Source organism: Stegastes partitus, unplaced genomic scaffold, assembly GCF_000690725.1.
Source record: "Stegastes partitus isolate 25-593 unplaced genomic scaffold, Stegastes_partitus-1.0.2 Scaffold991, whole genome shotgun sequence".
Taxonomy (NCBI): Eukaryota; Metazoa; Chordata; class Actinopteri; family Pomacentridae; genus Stegastes; species Stegastes partitus.
The window spans coordinates 181,063-204,635 of NW_007578722.1; the positions used below are offsets into that span (position 1 = coordinate 181,063).

The window sequence follows — 23,573 nt, forward strand, 5'->3', positions numbered from 1 at the left end:
TGTGTAGAGACTCTTACCACTCCAGTCATTCATGAGTACCATTCCAAAGATGTGCTCATGGGCTTTGTTGATGGGAATGGGTTCCCCTAGCTGATTCCCTCCACCTACAAAGAATGCCTAATCACAAATGAGAAGGAGTTGTAAATGTAATAGCAACTGAACTCTGATGGAAGCTTCTGTGCAATATTGAATATCATAGAGACTGACAAAAGGCAAAAAAGAAGGCCAGCTCAGACCTTTCTCTCAAATGTTGAAATGAAGTTATTTCAAAATCTATACAAACAGCACAAGCACATGGGTTATTAGATTAAGCAAACAAAGTAATCACCATCTCCAGCTCAATGTCCAACTGCTTCGATGGGCCAAACACTGGAGGTTTTGCTAAAATAAAGCAAAAGGCAAACATGGTTATCATCAGTTTTCAGAGAACTCTGTACCCAAATCTGCTCAGTCACATCGTGGGCATTTATATCTGGGGACAACAAGCTGCTACACATCACAAGAAAAACTCTCATTTACAGGCTAAAGTCGTATTTAGAGATTTTGTTTTTGGCCACTTGGAGAAATAAGCACCACAACAATAACATAATGTAACCATGGCCCAGTAAAACAGATACAATACTACCAAAAGCCCAGTTTGCAGTGTGGTAATAGAATAGAATAGAATAGAATAGAATATTTTTTTATTGATCCCCCACAGGGAGAAATTTACACGCCACAGCAGCATCCAAAAATATAGAAAGTACAAGAAAATAATAATTAAGTAATAGAACCCACATTTGAATGTAGGGACATATGTTACACAAATGCCTTCAGTATTTCCATGGTTTACAAACAGCTGCCTATTTACACATCCAGCAACACAGAGTAACACTATCATTTCTTTGCAGTCATGCTTATGGCTGCATGATCAAAGTAAGTTAGTTAGTTAGTCCCCTTTAACCTCTGCTTTGGTCTCCTACAAACTAGAAGATTACAATTTTTAGGGTTCACCTGGTCGTTACAAAATGTTTGTTTGTTGATGAGCAGAAATCATTAAGAGTTTTTATCAGTGCCTTTTCACTGTAAACAGTTGGACACCAGGTTTACAAGGACATCACTTAGTTGTCAACAAACTATTACTCCTACATGATGAGTTAAGTTTAAAATTGAATGTCAAAAAGTGAATGATACAAAAAATGTGTCCCAATATGGTGAGTTAAGGATCTTACTCTGGTCAGGTCTCATTTGGCCTGAGGGGCGGCGGATGGGGGTCCCAGAGACAACCACTGATGAAGCTCTACCATGGTATCCCACTGGAAGCCTCAGCCTGCATAAGACAAACCCCAGGTTTATCATATCATATCATATCATATCATATCATATCATATCATATCATATCATATCATATCATATATAAAGTATTTCACTAAACAGTGACGTTTGACCTTTTGGATATAAAATGTCATCACTTTATCATGTGTTATGTTAAGTGCGAACAGATGGACAGATGGCTGCACAGACAACTGTAAAGCGGAATATGTCTAGCCATGGCTGTCGCTGGTGAAGAGGCTTAAAAGGGTGAAGTGAACTCTGGAAACTTATGGAGGAAATGAAACAAATACAGTCATGCCAGCTGTTCTGCAATCTCTCCTCTCACACTGTGCACATCCAGGCACGAGTGACACTGAGTTACTTGGATCCTCTGTGTTCCTGTCACTCCAACACTCTTGCAATTCTCCAAGTATCCCTGGCTGAAGCCACCACAACAGGACAGGACGCCATGTTGAACATTTAATCCCATCCACCGAGATTTGCCTGGTTTAGATGCTGACTACGTTAAGTGTTCACTGTCAGTTTAAGCAGGATCAAACAACACAAATTCATGAATTGCATACATACATGACTCACTGTTCCTGCTCACTTGGGTTCCAGACATTTTTACTGCTTTGTTTTCATCAAAAGGGGAAATGTGGCACTGACGTTACAAAACTATCAGATTTGTTGAATGTAACAAAAGCACATTCACTGAAATACTGTACTTGGTCTTCTTTTTTTATCTACTATCTAGTATAAACTATATATCTCTAAAGTTTGAATGTTAAGATCACACGCGGAAAATTGTTCCACATGTTGTCATATGCGGTACCATGTCACAAATACTGCACATTTTCAAGGTCCAAAAAGACACTTTTAACAAGTGCTGTAATGTGTGGACTGTTTCTCCAGGTTTGTGATATTACACATGAATTGACAGGTGAGTCCAGTGAAGCTTGCATTCATCCCCTCCACTTTACCACAAAGCATCTCCCTCCGTCCTGCAGTGTCCTGTAGATGCAGTATGTTCTTGTACATGTATTTTACCTGTGATTTTTCTGTAAGGGTTGGTCATCCTCAAAAAACTATTGCTAGAATCTACCCTAATCCCTGAAATTTGGCATGTGATGAGACTCTGACAGCCATGAAGAACAGCCTGCCAATCACTTGCTGAACAAAAGTGCACCATGTCAGACTCAAGTGGAGCCAGAGACATCCCAGCCACTTAAGCATTCTTCCCACAAGAGAATGAGAATAAATGTAGTCTGTGTGTCCTGTGTGACTGAGGTATTCTGTAGGGATGCTTCCAGAAGCCTGCTGCCCTTTTTAATTGTACACAAATAATCTGAAGCATGAATGTATTAGAGGAAACTTGTAGTGTCCCAATGCATACCATAGTTGACAGAAAGCTTTGAACAACTTATGTCATGGCTAGCTTTCAATAACTGCTCTAACAACACAAACGTATCAAGGTCTCTCAGTAGGCGTCTCGATCATTCTATCAAGAGCTGCTAGTACTGCTGCTTTGATATATAGTGTACCAGTTTGGCATGAGAGCGTTCTCCTTTCCCCGGAACATGATGCCAACGTTGGTAGCATGATCTCTGGAGGAGTAGAAGTCGGTGTAGTCGCCTGTGAGAAACACAGAGAAGAGAATATGTAATTCAGTAGAGTTTATTTCTATGGCACCTTTCAGAGCAGAAAGTCCTTAAAAAGAAGCAACAGAGGACCATAAAAACAACAAACTGGAGAAAAAAAAAAAAACAAAGCAACAGTAGATCCAAAGATACATACATTAATAGTTGTATTAAAAGAATAAGAACATACAGATCAAAAACTCTAGATCATAGCAGGCTGGGCAAAGGCCAGCTTCAATGAATTAATCTGAAGCTGCTCTTTAAAAGTAGAGTTGGAGTCTGTCAGCACAAATCTGACTGAAGTCAGCACGAAAAGACGTGTGAAATATTGTTAAACAGTGCCATCTAGTGCCAATGTTGTCGTTTTAAGTTTTTTTTTTTTGTGGTTTGTTTTCCTAAAGTTCCAAAGTAGGGGATCAAAATGTTATGCTTTACAATAATAGTTCAAATTTATGTGACACCTTAGTGTCAGCAGTTTGTGGGTGACTCCACATGACAGGATTCACTGTTTTTGGGGTCAAAAAAGGCAACTTTGGATTGTTGGATTCCCTGTTTAAATTCATAAGGCCTTCACCTTACTATTTTAAGCGCTGTGAAATCACGTGTTGTAAACTACACTATATAGATAAAATTGCACTGAACTGAAATTAAAACCGCATTGACAAATAAATGCATTATTCAGGAAGTGTGATGAAACATCAGTATTCGAGATGATGCCAAGGTGGAAGTGACATGTGTATCATCCAGCCCTGGGGGAACATGCAGTACTTTTATCAAAGAAAAAGCTGTATGAGGCTCACCAATGTCTGCAGGAAGGTGCATGGTGGCTGCACTTTGATGGACAAATGCTCTGCAAAGACAATGACAGAAAGACAAACTTTGAAATATTTACTTTGTTTGGTTCAGAGGACAATAAATGCAAGGCTTCCTTAATTAATCACTAACAATGGAGACATTGGCATAAACTGGTTAAACTGCTTTGTTTACCACAATAATAATGTCAAACCTGGAAAAAATGTTGTTTTGCACAACAACCAAGTGTGTGCTCTGTTTAAAATAAGACTTCTAGCAACCACAGACTCAGTATTAGACCACACTGATAACCTTGATTGTGTTGTTGTTTCAGGCCTCTTTATAAGGTTCAATACTTTTCAAACTCTTTTTTTCAGCTTTTAGTCATTCATTGATTCAAACCTCCAGCCAGATAAACTTTGCTAGTAACTGATTTTTCTTTCATTATTTCACGTAGTTACACACTTTTGAGCTTTCTGCTTTTCAACACATTATACTGACTTGTACTATTTGTAATATTAGTACAACTTGTAGTTTGTTGTATTGTTTTCTCCTGTTCTGGGATCATCTTGTATATCTCACTGAATGTCACATCATTTAGCTGGTTTCTCTCTGATATTATATACAACAGTTTCATGCCATATTAAATAAGTTCAAGGAGATGTTGCATGACTTTGTCATTTTTCTTGACGAGAAAGCTGCATTATGAATGTCAGGATATGTGTGTACCTAGTTAGGTTGGACCAAAAAGGGTTTTTACGGGGTTTATACTGATAACTTCACATCATATTTATATCCAAAATATGATCAAATCTCTCACAAGTTATTAAACGCATTTTATTGATGTCTGAGAGCAAATCTCCATTTAGACCACAGAGCTGAGATTCTCCACTGAAGCAGAGTATGAAAGTTCTAATTTTTTATAACATAGCAAAAACTGTGTGAGAAATATATCATCAGTGAACTTCTAAATATACACTGTCGCCCATAAAGTTGGAATACATTTGTTTTACCCCTCAGAAATGTCCCCAGAATCCCCAGAAATGATTGTGGCAATGTGATTTATTCTTTATAAGTAAAGTATAACAGGAAACATATTTGAGGGGATTTCATGCATCAGAATGTCCAATGTCCAATGTCCAACTCAGTCACTGATATTGAGTATGGCCACCCCTGACATGGATCAATGCATGAAGACATTGTGGCATACTGTCCACCAGCTTGTTGATGGTGTCAGTGGGCAGGACGTCCCACTCTTCAGTCAGATCCTGAAGTCAGAATTGGTTTCACCTGGTAACTGGGACTCAGTATGTCATCATTGCACCTGGTCAGAAGTGATTATTGATGTATATAAAAAGAAATAAAAAGAGGAACGTGTCTGAAAACAAAAAATATTCCAACTTGATGGGCAACGGTGTAGTAACACAAAGCAGCATCCTGATGAAAATGTAATCCTTTGCACAGACTGACCTGCTCCGAAGGCTGACGTCATCTCTCAGTGTGCCCTCACTATTTGACAGCAACACTTGCAAGGTCTTCCTGGTCTCCCTCCAGGCCTCATAACCAAGAGCCATGAAAGCATTCAGCGTTGGCTTGTAAGAAGACACAGACAACAATAAAGACACAACACAACAAGCAGCCCTTCATACACACAGTTGGCATATTTATACAATGCACATTTAAATGAATGAAACTCCTAGAAAAACACAACATTGGGTGAGACTACAAACCATGTTTTGACAATGTAAAGAATAGAATAGAACCTCTAGAGTATTTTCCTCCCTGGACATTAAAGTGTGAACATAATAAATATGGGATAAAGTCATTGCAGCGTTTATTTTGTTGAAAGTTGCAGTTAATGCTTTTTGAGGTGTTTAAACTTTAGCTAACCACTTTCCTTCTTATAAATGTTAGACCTCTATTCCGCTAAACTTAATTACAAATATTATGGATTTTACTCCACCACATGATGCAATGTTAATATCCTGCTTATGGTAAACCTGTAAACCCTTATATATAGAAAATATAGCAAAGCGTCATTGTAAGCGTTGGTTTTGTGGTGTGTTTAGTACATTTTGTGTTTATGTCTGTAGTTCTACTTTAGTAAAAATTAAAAATGCCAACTTTGTCTTGTATTAATATTTTTTCCATCACAGTATTGCTTCTTTTACAAAAACGTCAGGTTCTCACAAGGAGTTCTTCCTCCTCTGCTCGAGCCTGCTTTGTCAGAATGTAAAAGGTACGTGAATTTTGTTGCCTCCGTCTAATACCCCATGATAGGAAACCCAAGAATAAATCCTAAGGGTATTTAAAATGGAAGGGACATAAAGACTACACATATTAAATTCACTGGGCTGACTTTTCAAGAGTAATATTACGAGATGATCATCCTGTTATACTGTAGTATGATAAAGAGCAGGTCAAAGGACCTGTTATATGGAACTTCTACTTGCTGTTATGATGTTACACAGTAAGTCTGAGTCGCGTCAGCCTGAAATGGTAACCTGAGTGCTGGTGCCCCATCTTTCATTACTCTTAGTGGTTTAACTTACCTGGTCGAAGACATCCTGATGTTTGGAAATCACAGGTCCTCGAAACAAGGACTTTATTACGCTCAGGTCCAGGATCTGGTCTCCAATGGCAACACCAATACGATGCTTGGGCTGCAGAGATACATGCGCATGAAAAACATGTAACTACATACAGTTCATACTACACTTCCTCCTTGCTCATGATGAGAATGTTAAGGCCCAGAAAGTAGAGGTAACTGATAGCTGCCATACACTTGAATACACATTTCTCTCAGTGTACTTCAATAAACTTTTTTTTTTTTAAAAACTTTTTCCTCACTGATCCAAGTTTATTTAAAAGTTTTAACGACCACAAATCTGTTTGCAAACTGTAGAACTAAGCAAACTGCACTTACATTATCAGATGTGGAGAATATTCCATAAGGAAGATTGTGAATTGAGAAGTCAGAAGTTGCGTCTACTTTTATGAAGGACATCTTTTCTTTGGCACTGGTTCTTCACTCAACCTTACTGAGTAACCAAATGACTGAACAAAGCTCTTCCAGATGTGTAACTTTGGACAGGCCCGCCTCCCACTGCATGGCCAATCACAGGCTGCCTGCAGTATCCACCCTAGCCCAGACCTCTGGAAGCTAATGCAAACCAGACCAGTAAATGACTAAGCAAATCTGTAGTTTAGACACTGTGTTTAAGTTCTGTTCTTCTGAAAGGGACAGCTTCTAAATGTGCAGCATTTTCAGTGAGGGAAAAAAAGTCATTCACAACAGTCCAATGTGTATGAGAAAAAGAGAAATTTAGAATGATTGCAGTTCACTTCAACACAAACAACAGAAGGCACAACAAATATATTCTATAGATGCTTTACTTACTCTTCCTACATACATCAGTTGTGGGAACAGTATCTTCAATGTGATCACTATTGTAATAGGACTGCAAGGTAGCTCGGTGGTTACCACTGTTGCCTCGCAGCAAGAAGGTCGCCGGTTTGCGTCCCGATGAGGACACCCAGGATCTTTCTGCGTGGAGTTTACATGTCCTCCCCGTGCAGCATGGGTTCTCTCCGGGTTCTCTGGCTTCCTCCCACACAGTTGAGAGGTGCACAAGTCTCATTGACAGGTACAGAAATCATTTCTGCCTGTTTTATGAGTTTATTGTTTAAAATAATTCTGTTGAACCACGGTTCAAAAGCATGTCTGATTTTCATTGGTTCAATTTCATAGATTTTTTTTATTTATTATTACTTTTGTTAGATTCAAGTAATTTCTGTGACCGTTGTGGGTGTTTCTTTCATTAGAATAGAATAGAATAGAATAGAATTTTTGTCACGATTTACACACAAAGGCTCAAGTGCAGACAGATGACTCGACCACCAAACAGTTGGAAAATCAATGAGAATATTTATTCACTAATACAAACACTAATTGTGAAATCAAGTAACAAACAAGGCAGCAATCAAAACTACCACTAACAAATGCTTACTATAAGGAATTTGATCAAAACGTCCAATAGAGGGCGACGAACTAGAATTACAAATTACAAACAAACTTACCGCAAGAATACAAACCAAATGCTAGAATTACTAATTGAGTAGACGAGAGATTGAAAAATTACAAAACTGGATGCAAGGGTTGGGGAGCCGAAGGAGACGGAGGTGGACCAGATGACTTCAATGGAGGGACACGGAGGATATGGAGAGCTGGAGCCAGAAGAAACTCTGGCTCCAGCTTGCCTACTCATAGCACCTGGTCCCCCTTCACTCCAGCATGTTTCATAACACAAACAGAACCAAAAATGCTCCACTAGGTGGAGCCAAAGGCGGAGGTCATGTCAACTTTATTGATCCCTTTGGTGGAAACCTCCGGGAAGTTGCTGATTAACCAAGGGGTACCAACAATTTTGTCCACATGTGTAAGTCCTTTTCTAACCATGGTCATGCAGTTAGGCTAGTTGGAAATCACAGATGTGCTCAATTCTGTTTCCATTTTCTAACTTGAATGTCAGTGATCACAAGTGTATGTTGTATTGTTAAACGGAGTTTTTAGAAATATTTAGATTTTAGTAAAGTGTCTGTGTTTGATTGTTCATAAGAATAAATACTCTACTTTCAACTTACTAATTGTAACATTTTTCAGCTGTTATGCAGGTTATTATACATTTAATAGATATTGCACAGGTGTGTGCTTGCTTCAGTTGTATATTCTAATCAACAGAGACCTTGAGTTGGATCCATATTGTTGCCCTAAACTGTAGACGCAAACACAACTTTTGAGGCCAGCCATCACTTTCTGAATAATCTTACAGGCAATTTGAACATTGAACGGCTGTGGCTCAGGTGGTAGAGCGAGTCGGTCAATGATGGGAAGGTTTCGATTCCGCCCTGTCATTTTCGTTGTGTCCTTTGGCAAGACACTTCACCCACCTTGCCTGGTGTGAATGCGTATGAATGGATTATTTGAGGTGGTGGGTCGGAGGGGCCGTGGGCGCAAAATGGCAGCCACGCCTGTGTCAGTCTGCCCCAGGGGCAGCTGTGGCTACAATCGTGGCAACCACCACCAGATTGAATGTGTATGAATGAATAACTGACATTGTATGCGCTTGGAGTTCCTCCTTGAGTTAGAAAAGCGCTATATTAATCTGATTTCTTCTTCTTCTTCTTCTTCTTATTATTATTATTATTATTGAGTCCGTTATAAGAATGTTCCCTTCACAAAATTCTCAAATTTCTACAGTTGACCTGGTATTTCCTGTTTTAACAACAACCTTTAGTTAAAAATAAAAGTATTGCTACATCAGGAACACTATGCACAGAACAAACAGAAGTAAATGTTTCAAAAATGTAATTAAGTTTGTTACATGGAAACTGCGTCTCCAACCGACTTCACTTATTTACCCAAATTCCTTTCTGCACATCCTTTTCTTCCTTCACAACATCTGACAAGGTTTGTATCGATCCACGACGCCAGATTGGTCGGTTCTCAGCATGCCCCGCCCCACATCACTACTGTCATTGGCTAAAACGGCACGTCAACGTTGTCATGGTCCTCAGTAAACAGCTGGTTGGGGTGGAGGTGCTGAGCTGGGGGCTGGAGGGACTGTAACAGCTGAAGAAAAAAGCTGATATGTTAGTTCTGGTTATTACAGACTTGTGTAGTATGCCATAGGAACATGTACAGAGCAATGTGGAACTCTTGCAAGTAACTAATCCACAACCTGCGACCTCATATGAACCAGTCCTAAGCACAGAAAATAAATGAATAAAATAAAGTGTCAGTTAAGGTTAAAAGACGTTAAGGGTATTTTTACTGCTGTCAAATGTCAAAACGGGTCAAATTTGACCCGAACAGTATGTAAGGGTTAATGAATACAAAATTACATTTATTTTTATTTATGAATGAATGAATGAATGAATGAATGAATGAATGAATGAATGAATGAATGAAAAGTATTTAAAAGCTGGTAGCTCTTTGTTCCACACTCCAGACCAGAGGGTGGCGGTAATGCACCTGAAAGCTGTTTCCATCGTACAACAGATCCAAAACAAACAGAGAAGAAGCAGCTTCTCTCCTGCAGCACCGGCTGTGGCTGGAGGACATGTGCGGAGCTTTGTTAGTGTCCAGCAGCTCTCTGCTGAACTGATCACATCCTGTCAATGTTTAACTTTTGCAAAGTTGCATGAAGCAGAGCAAATGTGGAAATCACCGCCTCCACACAACCGAACCGCAGACACATTCACTTCTGAGCTGCTGTTTGAATCGTGTTTCCACTGAGCTGGGTGTGTAGCTGGCCGTGGTCGGGATGTCGATGTCCGCCCTGCGAGCAGCCAAGCAGGCTCTGAGGAGAGACATCAAGAGACGGGTGGCGGCGCTGAGCGACGCCGAAAAGCAAAGACAGTCTCTGGTGGTCTCACAGAAGGTAAGGACACGGAGCGATTACACATATTATAGAGTCCGCTATTAGCTTCTTCTTCTTCTAACTGTATTACTAAAAACGGGACGCTTATTTCTGCCACAGAGATACTGTTGTGTGTCTTCAGTGAAACGTGATCACAATAAACTGCCTTGGACATAGTTCTAATATCCTACAGCTGTCAGCCTGAGCTCATCATGTCACGGCCTCTTATAGAGTCATAGAAAAGTTCACAGTGGGACTTGTGTTCCAGTCCTACTCTGTCGGACCCACTAACGTTTCACTGTGAAGTGACACTAGTTTGGACTGCTCCTGTGAAGTGAAGTCCCAAAGCTTCAAAAAACAGATTACAGCCAAAACCCCCCAAACACCTTCCTCATTCAAACTGAAACATCCACAAAAGTAAAGCTTTACTGCAATGACAACAAAGACTAAGACTGGGATCAATGATGCTCTCCATGTCAAAGTGGTTCTTTGACAAAACATTAACAAGAGTTGAAATTCAGTTTGTTGCTTCCAGCTGTTTGTAGGAGTCTTTACTCTGAGTTTATGAAACACCTTCAGCATCAGACAGCAGCAGGATCCATATGAGCATGTTCAGAGCAATAGAGCTGAACACATTTATGCATGTGAAACAAGTCATTACTGTTGGTGAAGTAGTAGTTAGGTTATCATCCCATATGGACAGAATTATTAGTCTTTAGGAAATCTTAAATAAACTAGTCTATTAGTTATTTGGACACTTTCATAAGCTGCTATTAGTTCAGATTTTGTCTCTTGATGTACAGTATCACATGCCGACCATGGCTCTCCATCTCTGAGTGAAGCCATGAAGAACATTCAAAACATAAAGGTGGTCCATAACTAGATGAAGCAGCAATGATTTGTATCCCATTTCTGAAAAGGGCTTAAGATTGTTGTGGCGACTTTTATTTTTTAGTTAAATTGTCAAAGGTAAAACATGGCATGCAGTAGATATTTGGCTACTAAGGTGCTGTCCATTGTCTTGGTGTTTTGTTGGGCTGTAGCTGATATACTGATAGTTTGAAACTGTGATGTTATTTACGTACAAGAATTAAGCTTTTTTCTTTGAAATCTTTTTATTGGTTATTGAAAAAAAAAATCCAGACTCTTGATTGAATAGAATTAATTAGTTCATTTTTTGTTCTTTGGCTCTGATATTGTCATTGATTCCAACTTTCTCTTCCTCTGTCTTTTCTTTTAGTTGATCAGACATCCCAAATATGTGTCCGCTCAACGCATTGCAGTGTTTCTCAGCATGCATGATGAAGTGTGCACTCAGGAAGTCCTCAGAGATGTGTTTAAAAGGGGCAAAACCTGCTTCATCCCCAGATATGAGAGCAACAGCAGCCATATGGACATGTTGAAGCTCAACAGTCTGCAGGACATGGAGACTCTGCCTCTGACATCCTGGAACATCCGACAGCCTGCTGAAGATGACAACAGCAGAGATGAAGCTCTGGCTACAGGTGAGCTTGTTCATACATATGTACACACACACACACACACACACACACGCCAGAATCAGTAACGACAAAAAAAAAAATGACCATGACAATAATAACAATAATTAAATAGTGCCCAAGCATTGAGAGGTGTGAAAGCCCTCTTGCATCAATAAGAGTATTATTTTTAATATTCCATATGTAGGTCACTTTTTAGGGGCTAAAGGTGCTTTTGAAAACTTCCACAACTTTCTGCATGCCTCAGAGGTGGTGAAATACTTTTTATTTTTTATTTTTTATGGTTCTTTATCAAGGATGTGGCAAAATCTTGAGACTTGCAGCCCTCATGTTAGGTTTGAACAGTCTTTGTAGCTGATCTTCTGTAGCCTTATAAATCAACAACTAATTATTTAATTACTTAATAAAGTCAGCAGACGTCATTCTGTGTCCCAGTGACACTGCTTTGAATGTATTCATGTGGTATCAACTGCTCCAGCACCTTAATGTCCCGTCACATGAGCTGTGTAATTGGTGCAGGCAGTCGGCCACAAGCCTGTACTGACGCTGTCACAGTGAACTTCAGCTCACAATAAAAAAAAACAAGAGCTCTGTCCAGAAGGCATTAAATAGACTTTCTCTGCACTTTACTATCTAAACTCCCACAATGCTCTCTGCTTGCCAAGACAGAACTGCCCCCTTGTGGCCGACACAGTTACTACAGCTAGTCTGCAGTGCAGTTCGTAACATGTATGTCTGTGGGTTAATATATTTTTAATCATTTACATTATCAGCAATCTGTTAATTTTATTGTATTTATGTGATTAATTTCAGACATACCACAGTATCATAAAGGCAAAAAAAAAAGAAAAGAAAATACAAAAAATGACAAAACAATAACAACAAAACAAAACAACCAAACCAAGTCCACAACTTAAATAATGTCTGAAAATGAGTAGGAGGAAGTTTAACTTATTAGCTCCTACCTGTTACACATCTGTACATCTCATCATATCTTAATGTTTCGTGTTACCTTCAATCCTCATGCTTTTGTACATCTTTAGAAACTCCAAGAACACATTCACTGTTCCACATTCATATATTTTTCAAGCAATCTTTTTGTGTATTCTTTTTAAAATTGTTTTATAGTTGTACTCATTTAGAGATCATTGTCTAGTCTGTTCCATGAGCTTACCTCACAAACTGATAGACACCTACTCATGATGTTACGAGCAAATGGCTTTTTACAATTTAAATTTCTTCCTAATTCAAAGTTTCCAATGTTGCAAAACACTTGCTGAATGTTCTCAGGTAGTAACTTGTTGTTTGCTTTGAACAATTTTGTTGTAAATTTTAACAAAATTCATAATCCAGGCTTTTCCATTATAGTTTTGTTTTTGATTGATTATCTCAGTGGTACAGTATTTATTGTGCAATGATACGAATATGTTCAAAAAGATCTCATACACTGTGTTAACATTGTGTTCCTAATAAACCACGGTCCAGTCTTGTAAAAGTAATTCATTTTTTAATACTTCCATAGCTTCCATAGTTTCATTTCACATACGTTTGTATTTGATTTCCTTTGTCCATTTCTCTCTTAACAATTATAGCTGCAAACTGTAAATACTGGGAAGTGGTCACTAATATCATTTATCAGCTGTCCACTAACCATGTCATTTACCATATAATTAGTGAAGATATTGTCAATTAAAGCAGAACAGTTTGTCGTTACGCTACTCGTCCTGACGATCAGTAGATATTACTTCATGCTATAAATTGTTTCAATAAACTCATCAGTCACTTTGTTCTTGTTTGGATTTAACAAATCTATATTAAAATCCTTCATTAGTGGATTAATGATTAATCATTAATATTCCCACTCATGTATCATGTTCTGACAAATGACAAAACATCTTTTAATTTTCATCAAATTTATCTGGTGTGTTCAACACATGTTATACAGCAACCTAATGCATGCTTGCAGAAGGTTTTCTTATGCCTCATGGCGACGATGCAAAACATACAATACATCATATGGACCACCACACAATCTAAGCAACACACAAAAACTTATGAGTCTACACAGTCAGCGATTGTCATGGAAGTGCATATTTGTGTCAGCTGGAATATTATTTGGTCAGATGAGACTAAAATAAATTTGTTCAGCTCAGATGGGGCCCAGCATATTTGGCGTGAACATGGCTAGGATTACTGGAGTGATTGCATTGTCGTGACAGCGCAGCATGGAAGTCGCAGTGTGATGATATGGGGCTGAATGAGTGAAAAAAAGCGTTGGAGAGAAGACATCCATAGATAGCACCACAAGTGCCAAAATACTGGCTGAAAAGATGTCTCCAGGTTCTGCTTGACCATCTGTGATTTGTCTGAAATGTATTTAGCATAAAGTGTGAATAATAAAAGATAATTGTGAAATTTTAGCTTGATATAATAAATAAATTCAGAGATATTTGGCCTTTAAGACCGATGTCACAAACTGGATCGTATGCCAACCGCATGTATTTATCGTAAGTACTTAAGAGTTTACCTTCAAGCATCTTTTCCAACGATGATATGAATTCATTAAGTATGATAGGTAAAGTAACAGTTCATTGTGCTCCCCCAGATTACAAAGAGGGATCAAAAAATGACAAATATGCCCATATTAAAAATATTTTTTTCCTTAGTTATATTAGGAGAGCCATTTTTAACCTCCAGAACTCTGTTAGTGGATTAGGCAGTCTGGCAACATTTTCGTTTTTGTGGTACAGCTTATTATACCTGCTCAATCGACAATTTTACCTTTACTCTGTAGCTGGAGGAGGATAGGCAGCTAAGGCTTCAATCTTGCTTACCTGGGCACAGATGACCCCACCCTGATGATGTAACCAAGGTACTCCACCTCTGTCTTGGCGATGTGACATTGGCGCACATTGATGACAAGTCCAGGTTTAAGGATCCGTTGAAGGACATTCAAGAGATGTTGAATGTGAAGGACACCACATTGTATGCTGCAGCGTAGCCATCAGCTCCTCTTCGAACTTCATCCACCAGCTGCTGAAACGTAGCCGAAGCGCCATACAGTCCAAACTGCAAGTCCACTAGGAATCCTAAATATTCTCAAGTCTTCAGAAGACTCAGTGGGACTTGCCAATACCTTTTACAAAGGTCAAGTGTTGCAAGATACTTGTTGTTCCCAAGTGCTTAATCAAATTCTCTACTCTTATGGTATCCTCTGCGTATAGCGTATGCATCAAAAGCATCAACAACATTCAGTTTAGAGAAACACCAAATCTTTGTCATATTTTCTGGGGACCAGCATATCACTGACCTGTAGCTGGCTCAGTGATGGCTATAGTGAGCATTTTCTTCACCTCCTGCTTCAGTGCAGACATCAACTTAGCAGATATTCTAGAGGTCGTGTCCCTGATAGGCAGCTGGTTGGGACAACAGAGACATATCTGATATTTAATGAGGTCTGTGAAACCTGGCTTGGTGCTGAAGAACTCAACGAGCATGATAGCCTGGAGCTCCTCCTGCTGGTCTGCTGACAGATGACTCATCTTAGGGATTGACTGTTCTTCAGCCACAGCAGGAAAGAACTGCTCCTATGGTTCCTGTTTCTCCATCACAGTGTAAGCCCAAAACTGTGTTGATGATGCAGGTTTATCCAACCATTTCTTCTACAAATTAACATAAAACACTTGGTGCTTCTTATGAAAATTTGGCATGTTGAGTTCATAGGTGACAGGACCTACATTCCTGTTGATCGTATAGGGCCCTGCCACATAGCCAGAAGACCGCTCTCTGATGTGTGTAGAAGTACAAATTTCTGTCCCTCTTAGAAATTCTCTGGTGAACTGCTTTGTGGTGGTTCTGCTTTTGATGCTGCTGAGCACTATCAGGTGAATATTGGCCAACTCTTTGGAAGTGTTCAAGCTTGTCTCTCATCTTTAATACATATAAGAGAACATTTCAGCTTTTTTTAGGGTTTGGTCCCTCCCAGGCCTCTTTCAGCACATCCAGTAGAGCCCGTACTGCATGACCATTTATGTTCCAGGAACATAAATAGTGTGTAGTAACAATTGTGTTCATTAATTTCCTCCTTTTTCTTTTGGATTGCCTTTTATATTGTGAAGAAGCCCATATTCAGTGCACATTTCTTTCCCCACTACAATCTCTTATCCTCCATTCACTTGTCTCCTTGTACTTTTTGACTTCTTGCCATCCTCTCTTAAATGACAGAGGGGACCATCACTGAGATTGAATTGTTTGACTGTATTACAATAAAATATAAAATCTCTTAAGATATCTGTAGATACAGATTCACATCAATGGTTCATGTATGCACACAAATTTAGACATATTTCAGATATACAATATTGATTACGCTGTCTACTCTCCCTGTCCAGGAGGTCTGGACCTGATCTTGATGCCAGGCCTGGGCTTTGACCGGGTTGGGAAACGTCTGGGAAGAGGGAAGGGCTTCTATGACAACTTCTTGGAGCGCTGCAACAGACACCCCAAAGGAAAGCCCTACACCATTGCCTTGGCCTTCAAAGAGCAGCTTTGTCAGGAAATCCCTGTCGATGACAATGATGTGTTGATAGATGAAGTCTTGTATGAAGATGATAAGTAGCTCATCAAGCAGCAGTGGTGATCCATGAACCCAAAAATGGCATTACATGCCAAAGTCAGCTGACAGTTTGTAATGGCCTTTCCATTTAACAGCAATAAATGATTTTCAATGTAATCATTTTGATTTATTAGAGCCGGTGAAACTAATAGAACTAATAAGGCCTTACTGGAATACCGCCATCATTAATTTTATTAATTCCTCTGGCTTTCCTGCTATGACGTCTGTCACGGGATTATGCAAGTTAAGCTAATAACAAAAAAGTTGTATCAATATTTGTATTAAAGGTACCGGGACCTCATGTTTTATACCTCTGCTCTGCTCTTTATTGTCTTTTTCAGATATGGAGTATGTGACACTGCTGTTTTGTAAAGCTACTGAAGTGACAAGTTTGTGTCATTCAGATATGGGTGACTTTTACAATTAAGTTCTTCAACCATGCAAGACATTGTAACATGAGTCTAGACAGTACATGAATTTACATACAATGTCTGACCCTTACAGTCCAGTTGTCTAGTCCTTGGTGCGAATGGAGAGCAGTTCTCTAAGGGGGACCAATTTCCAGCCCTTGGTATGTTAAACTTGAGTCCGAACTAGAAACTTGTAGAAAAGTCGCCAAGTCACATATTTAGACAGTGACATGTTGAAATTGCTTTTCCTTCATCAATTAACCCTGTATGTATCAAAATGAAATCTTTTTGTTTAAATTGTCATTAGATTAACACAGAGAGGTGCATGTCCCAAAGCAACATGTCATGCCAAAGTTGCCATAAAGGGCTATTGCAAGGTTAGTTTTTTACTACGTCATAAATACCTAAAATTAGGAATTTATTCACAGTAAACATTAGTATGAAATTAAATGAAAAAATATAAAAATATAGTTGTATAGAGAAATGTATAGAGTTTTCACGTACTTCTTAATCACTTATTGGCCCTGATTGCCTTCACATACAGGTCATTCCATGCCAATTCACCTCACTTACCCAGGTAATGTCATGGAATTTACTTAGGGAAAAAAAATCATGAATAAACTTGTACTAAGTTCACAGAGCATTGCCAAATCTTAAAGCCCTACTCGACATTTTTATATATGAATTTTAAGCTTGGCCCTCAGGGTAGCAGTGCCTAAGAAAATATGATCCCCTCCACTGTTGAATGCTTTTCAACACTAAATCATGGTCAATGTAAATAGACTTTGAAAAAGTATCCAGCCCTGACAGAAAAACCTAATGGAATTCACATGTGCAAAAACACACGTGGACACATGACCATATGTTAGGTGATTTTGCACATGGGGAGTTATTATTTGAAAATGTGTTGAAATCACATGCAAAACATGTAGTTTTCAAATGGTAAACGTGGTTTGAAACATGTGAAACCCTCTGGATTCATGTGGAACCCATGTGTATTCCCTGTGAAAAAAGGAAAAATATGTAACTATTTCATTTAGTCATTGCACTGAGTATAAATATGGTCTTCTAAGTTTAGAATCACCAATTAACCTCAGCATGTCTTTGGACTGTGGGAGGAAGCCAGAGAACCCAGTTAGGACCCACATAGGGAGAACATGCTAACTCCACACAGAAAGACCCCAGGCCAAGATTTGAACCCATGATCTTCTACCTGTGAGACGACAGTGCTAACCACAGTTGCAGCCAATTCGTGCTAGAAGTCACACAAATAGCTTAGTGAAGGTGACCTGACTTCAGTGAATGTGCCTCAAGTGATTGAAGTGTAAGGTTACCTTTATCTGGAAGGTGCAGTCACTGGTGAATCAGTTCTCCTGGGTATGACTACACCATGACAGCAAAAAACACTACAAACCACTCTGTGAAAAAGTTATGGAAATAGCATAAACTAGGGATGGATACAAGAAAAAATTTGAAGTCCCTGAATATCCCTTGAAGTACAGTTAAATCCATTATTAAAAACTGGATAGAATATGTCACATGTAAATCTGCCTTGAGCAGGCCATCATCAAAACTGCGACCATACAAGAAAAGAGACGAGTGAGGGAGGCTGCTAAGACCCCTATGACTCCTCTGAAGGAGTATTCAAGCTTAAGCATCATGATGTGAGGATGCTTCTCTGCAGCAGGGCCTTGAAGGCCCGCCAAGGTAGAGGGTAAGATGAATGCAATACAGAATGAAGAACAGGAAATACTGGAGGACAACCTGATGCAGTCTGCGAGTGAACTGTAATTTGGTAGAATTTTTTTCTCCAGCAGGACAATGACCTAAAGCATACAGCCAAAGCTACAAAGAAGTAGTTTAAAGACAACAAGGTGATTGTTCTGGAGGGGTTGAGTCAGAGCCAGATCTCAACCCAATTTGTGGCTGGACTTGAAAATGGCAGTTCACTCACGACTCCTGTGCAACCTGACAGAGCCTGAGCAGCTTTGAAAGAAGAATGGGGTAAAGTTGTGTTTCAAGTGTTCTACTTCAATGAATGTGTACAATCTCAGCTTTTGCTACCATTGTTTAAAAAGGTGATAATTCTGCTTTATGTTTAAATATATACAAAATCTAAAGACATTACATGATAAATGGTCTGCACTTACATAGTGCTTTTCCACCATAGTGGGATTCAAAGCATTTTACAACGTTTCCGATTCACACACACCAATGGTGGCAAAGGAAGGCGCTCACCTGCCATTGGGAGGAATTTGGTGTACAGTGTCTTGTCCAGGAACACTTCAGCATATGGAGGGGATCGAACTGCCAGCTTTGTGATTAAAGGACAACCTGCACGACCATCTGAACTACAGCTGTCCACATATCACTCCTTATTTTTATTCTTATATTTTACTAATTTTCCCTAAGCTAGCAATTTTTTTTACACTTGTACCACTGATGGCAACAGAAGCTAAAAATGTAAAAGTGGTATTGGAGCACAGAACAGAGAGTTTTCAATGTCCCAGTGTTACTTAATCCCTGACATGGCTCCAAACACTGAAGCAGCCACGCAGGCAGTGTTTGATAATGTCAGAGATAATGCAACATTGTGTTATTGTGAAGATTTTTCAGCTGCACCTAAACTGAGCACTCCAGCTTTGATCTAATTTTTGGCTGCTTCAGTGTAGAAACAGCCAAAGAACAAGACTAAATTCAGCTTTTTTCTGTGGTAATTTCCACCATGTTGACAAACAAACATGCACATTCATGTGACCCTCTGGCCCACACATGAGATGGCAGTGTTGCCAAGGACATGGCGGCATTACTAAGAATACTATACTGATAAGTGAGTCCATTTTTTAATCTATTGTCGTAAAGCCTTCTGCTAGGTACAGGTCACCAAAGACTGAGATGGATAAAGAGGCCACATCACTGCTCATCATTGGCAGCCTCTCTGCTCAGACCTCCTACCAACAGAGGATGTGCACCAGTCTCCCCACTCTCCCTACCATCAGACATCTGCTGGAATGCATCCAACCCAGTGACTGGCAACACCTAGATTTGACACACTTATGGATTTACAGGAGACAAAACTTTATTTAATTCTGGAGAATTAAATTATATAGTTTTATGTTATATATATAAAAATAACCAAATATAATTAGGTATCATTTGATTAAAAATATAATTTTATATAAATACATCACGTATCAATTGTATAATTTTGTACATTATGATACATTGTATATGATTACAATATCTGCATGCACTCAACAGTCATGTTGCTCAGCGTTCTCTTCTCATGTTGTCAATAAGACAATATATCTTCAATGCTGCTTTCAAATGCTCTGGGGGCTGCTATGGATCAGATGGTAGAGGGGGTTGTCTATTAATTGTAGGGTTGATGATTTAATCCCCTGGTCCACCTGTCCACACTCTGAAATGTCACTGGGCAAGAGGCAAAAACTGTAAAGCTCTTTGTTAACTGGTACGATAGAAGGGCACCATGTAAGTGCTTCCAATCTCCATTTTAGTTGATGATTTACTGTTTACATATGAAGAACGTGAAAAGGCTAATGAAGCAACACTGATGATTTTATCACCAACAAGCCTCATTAATTAACTCTGGAAGGAAAACATCTTTGGAGAACTATAGCCTCTCAAAGATAAATGTTCATTTTGACATTACCCATCGGAGCTTGTTACAAAAGAATCTCCAGCAGCAAGGAAACCATAACCATTCAGTCAAGTGTGGTGAGAGGGAAAGTGATCCCTGTATTGCACAGTCTGATGAGCCATAAAACAGGCTCACAGGAAGTCTTAATGATTCAGAAAGGTCACAGCCTTTTGATTCAGATAACTCGCAATAGGAGGAGAAGTGAGAGGGTGGGTGGCAGCGCTGCAGGAGAACCAAATTAGTGGCAAGACACATTAATAAAGATGGAACACCATGAGCTTCTCCAGTGTAGCATTGCAAGAACCTGAATAGAAATGGCAGCGGTGCACAGACATTACACAGCATGTTGCATTTAAATTGAATACCACTTCTGAGCTGACGTGGTGGAGAAGACTGAGAAAGAAAAGGAGAGAGAGAAGACATAAAGTGCACACTGCTCTATCATTCATGTGGCTGGTAATGTAGCAATTGAACCCTGTAGGTTGATAAATTGCTTTGCTGAAGGTTATAGCTGAGATATATTCTCTAAGAATTAAAGGAGTTGTGGAGCATTGCATACCCAGAGTTAAGAAATTCATAAGATCCCACACAAGTCTCAGATGACATGTGACACAGTCTGCTGTGCTTCTTTTCATTAAAGACATACATCTGGAGCAGCTCTTTGGGGTGTTCTCTTTTTATTGTTCCAGGAGATGCAAAGGCAAGACACATTCATTTCCATGGCAGTGTTTCCCAGACTCAGTGGTCCGATCCCTATCTTCACTCTAAGACCTAATCATTAAAGCTTCACAGACTGCACTGACATCACCTGGTAAGTGACCAAGTGTGAGAGGCTGCAAACAAATAGGAATGGGACATGTCACGTTACCTTAACGTCAAAACATGTTTTATACCTAATCTATACATTTAGGACTATTAATTTCACATTTTCAAATTTCTTTAAGGCCATGGCACTTAAGGGAATGCATATTATGAATTCATCCTCTAGTCTAGAAGAATAAACAACAACACATCTGGCTATGAATCATCACTGAGCTACGTGTTTGTAGTTATACAAAAACTTTAGGTTCGTGCCTCCAGGATTCTCCTGCATCCTGGAACCCTCTGTTTAACATCACAACACAATGAACTTAAGTTGTTCACTCAAAGTCTCCAGAAATTCAAACTTATGCAAAGTCTGCATAAACAGCATAAAATATCTGTGATAGAACCCTTGTAATTTGAGAGCAGGACAACCCTAAGCCATAAAGGGCCTTGTGGGGTTGTGGCTCAAAGTTCAGTCTGGAAGTGGCCACATGAGAATAACATCATGGGCTAAGGTTGTCTTTACTGATGACTTGAGATGGTGTTGTGCCGTTTTCTTTTTGGTCTCCACAATGGCAGCTTTCAAGCTGGCTTTAGCGCCTCCTGCCACAGAACACTTCAGTCCTTTGCTATATCTGTGATCAAGACAAGGTACCAGATGAGGATTGAGATCCATTTTGGAATGCAAAATTTCAACCTAGAGAAACCACTGTTCAGTGAAACAGCAGTCTTTTCCCTGCCAAAGAGCATGACATTTAAAACCTTCAGAGAAACGAGAGACTGTGTAGTGGGACTTAGTTGTCTGGCTTCTGAGCCCCCAGTTCCTCAGTCAGGAATGCGCAGAGTATAAACAACCTTTTCCTAACCTGCCTTACTCTGTCCCTTCCACCGCCTCGCTTACACCACCTTACCTCCTCTCCCCGAGCACCTCCTCCATAACACCTTACCCCTTCTCCTCCATCACCTCCTGCACCCTCTCTCACCCTCTCCCACACTCCTGATACTGCCCCACCAACTCTCCTCCGTCACCTCACCCACACCACATCACACGCTCTCTTCCTCCAGCAGCCTCCCCCCACACCACCTCACCCCTTCTCCTCTATCACCTCTTCCACATCCCCTCACCCGCTGTCCTCCATCACCACACCACTTCACCCCGTCTCCTGCATCACCTCTTTCACACTGCCTCACCCCCTCTCTTCAGTCACATAGCCCCATCCCCGATCACCCTCCTCACACTGCCTCACCTACTTTCTCTCACCAGTTCCCCCAGTCTGCATGACTCCCTCCCTCTCATCACCCTCTCCCTTCCACCATCCTCTCCCTCCTCATCACCTTCTCCACCCTGCCTCACCCCTGGCACCACAGCTGCTTCTCCCCTCACACCGCCCCCATCAATGTCCCTCACAACAGAGGAAGTAGCTGTGGGCCTCAAGAAGCTGCGTCCTGGCAAAGCAGCACGTCCAGATGGTTTGTGTCTGACGACTGTGCTGCTCAACTGGCCGAGTTACTCCAGAGGATCTTCAATCTGAGTCGCTGGACTGTTAGGGATCCGGTTCTGTGGAGCAATCATCTTGTCTTGTACCAGTGCCCAAAGTAGTGTGTCCGGTCCAGGGACATGACTACACACCTCATGAAGACACTGGAGCATCTGCTTCTGGTCCGCTTTCTAAAATGACAGGTTGCACATTCACTTGACTCCCTGCAGTTTGCATACTAGGAGAATGTTAGAGTGGATGAAGCAGTCCTCGACATGCTTCACTGGGCCTATTCTCATTTGTATGAACCAGGTGGATATGTGAGGATCATGTTCTTCAACTTCTCATGCGCTTACAATAAAATTCAACCCCTAATACTTTGAAACAAGCTTGGCACAATGGGGGTTGATTCCTGCCTCACATCCTGGATTACGGACTATCTTACAGGCTGACCACAGTTCGTCGTGCTGGGGAACTGTGTCTCTGGGACAGTGGTGAGCAACACTGGGGCCCCACAAGGGACTGTTCTGGCTCCATTCCAGTTAAGTCTGTACACAGCGAACTTTAAGTACATCTGGGTCCTGCCACATTAAGAAATTCTCTGATGATACAGATATTTTGGCATGAATCAAGAATGGGCAGGAAGGTGAGTCCAGGACCCCGATGGCAACCTTCACTGACTGCTATGAACTGCCTTCTGCTGAACATCTCCAAGACCAAGGAGAATGTCGTGGACTTCCCCTGCTACAGCCTCTCAGTATCACAGGGGACGACATTAAAGTGGTGCAAACAAATATCTGGGTTTGCACGTTGATAACAAACTGGACTGCTCCACAAACAGAGATGCCATGTTTTGGAAGGGACAGAGTCGGCAGTTCTTCCTCAGAAGACTAAAATCCTTCAAGAAAAAGCTACATAGCTCTACCAGTCAGTGGCTCATCTCACTGCGCTGCAGGACT

The 23,573-nt window shown here is 40.2% G+C and overlaps 2 protein-coding genes across 2 annotated transcripts in view; one reads left to right on the forward strand and one right to left on the reverse strand.

Moving 5' to 3' along the window:
- The window catches only part of fah (fumarylacetoacetate hydrolase (fumarylacetoacetase)), a 16,761-nt gene extending 9,978 nt beyond the window's left edge, over positions 1-6,783 (reverse strand). The window contains exons 1-8 of the mRNA XM_008294748.1: positions 6,652-6,783; positions 6,278-6,388; positions 5,196-5,317; positions 3,734-3,783; positions 2,838-2,928; positions 1,212-1,309; positions 329-381; positions 18-117 (exon numbers count right to left, since the gene is read on the reverse strand). Coding sequence (XP_008292970.1) covers positions 18-117; positions 329-381; positions 1,212-1,309; positions 2,838-2,928; positions 3,734-3,783; positions 5,196-5,317; positions 6,278-6,388; positions 6,652-6,732 — 706 coding nt within the window. The 5' untranslated portion in view covers positions 6,733-6,783. The remainder of the gene's footprint in view (positions 1-17; positions 118-328; positions 382-1,211; positions 1,310-2,837; positions 2,929-3,733; positions 3,784-5,195; positions 5,318-6,277; positions 6,389-6,651) is intronic.
- Positions 6,784-9,810: 3,027 nt separating this feature from the next.
- mthfs (5,10-methenyltetrahydrofolate synthetase (5-formyltetrahydrofolate cyclo-ligase)) lies at positions 9,811-16,567 on the forward strand. Its single transcript, XM_008294750.1, has 3 exons — positions 9,811-10,168; positions 11,388-11,652; positions 16,038-16,567. The coding sequence occupies exons 1-3, from the start codon at positions 10,052-10,054 to the stop codon at positions 16,262-16,264; spliced, it is 609 nt and encodes a 202-aa protein (XP_008292972.1). The 5' UTR covers positions 9,811-10,051; the 3' UTR covers positions 16,265-16,567.
- Positions 16,568-23,573: the final 7,006 nt, after the last annotated feature.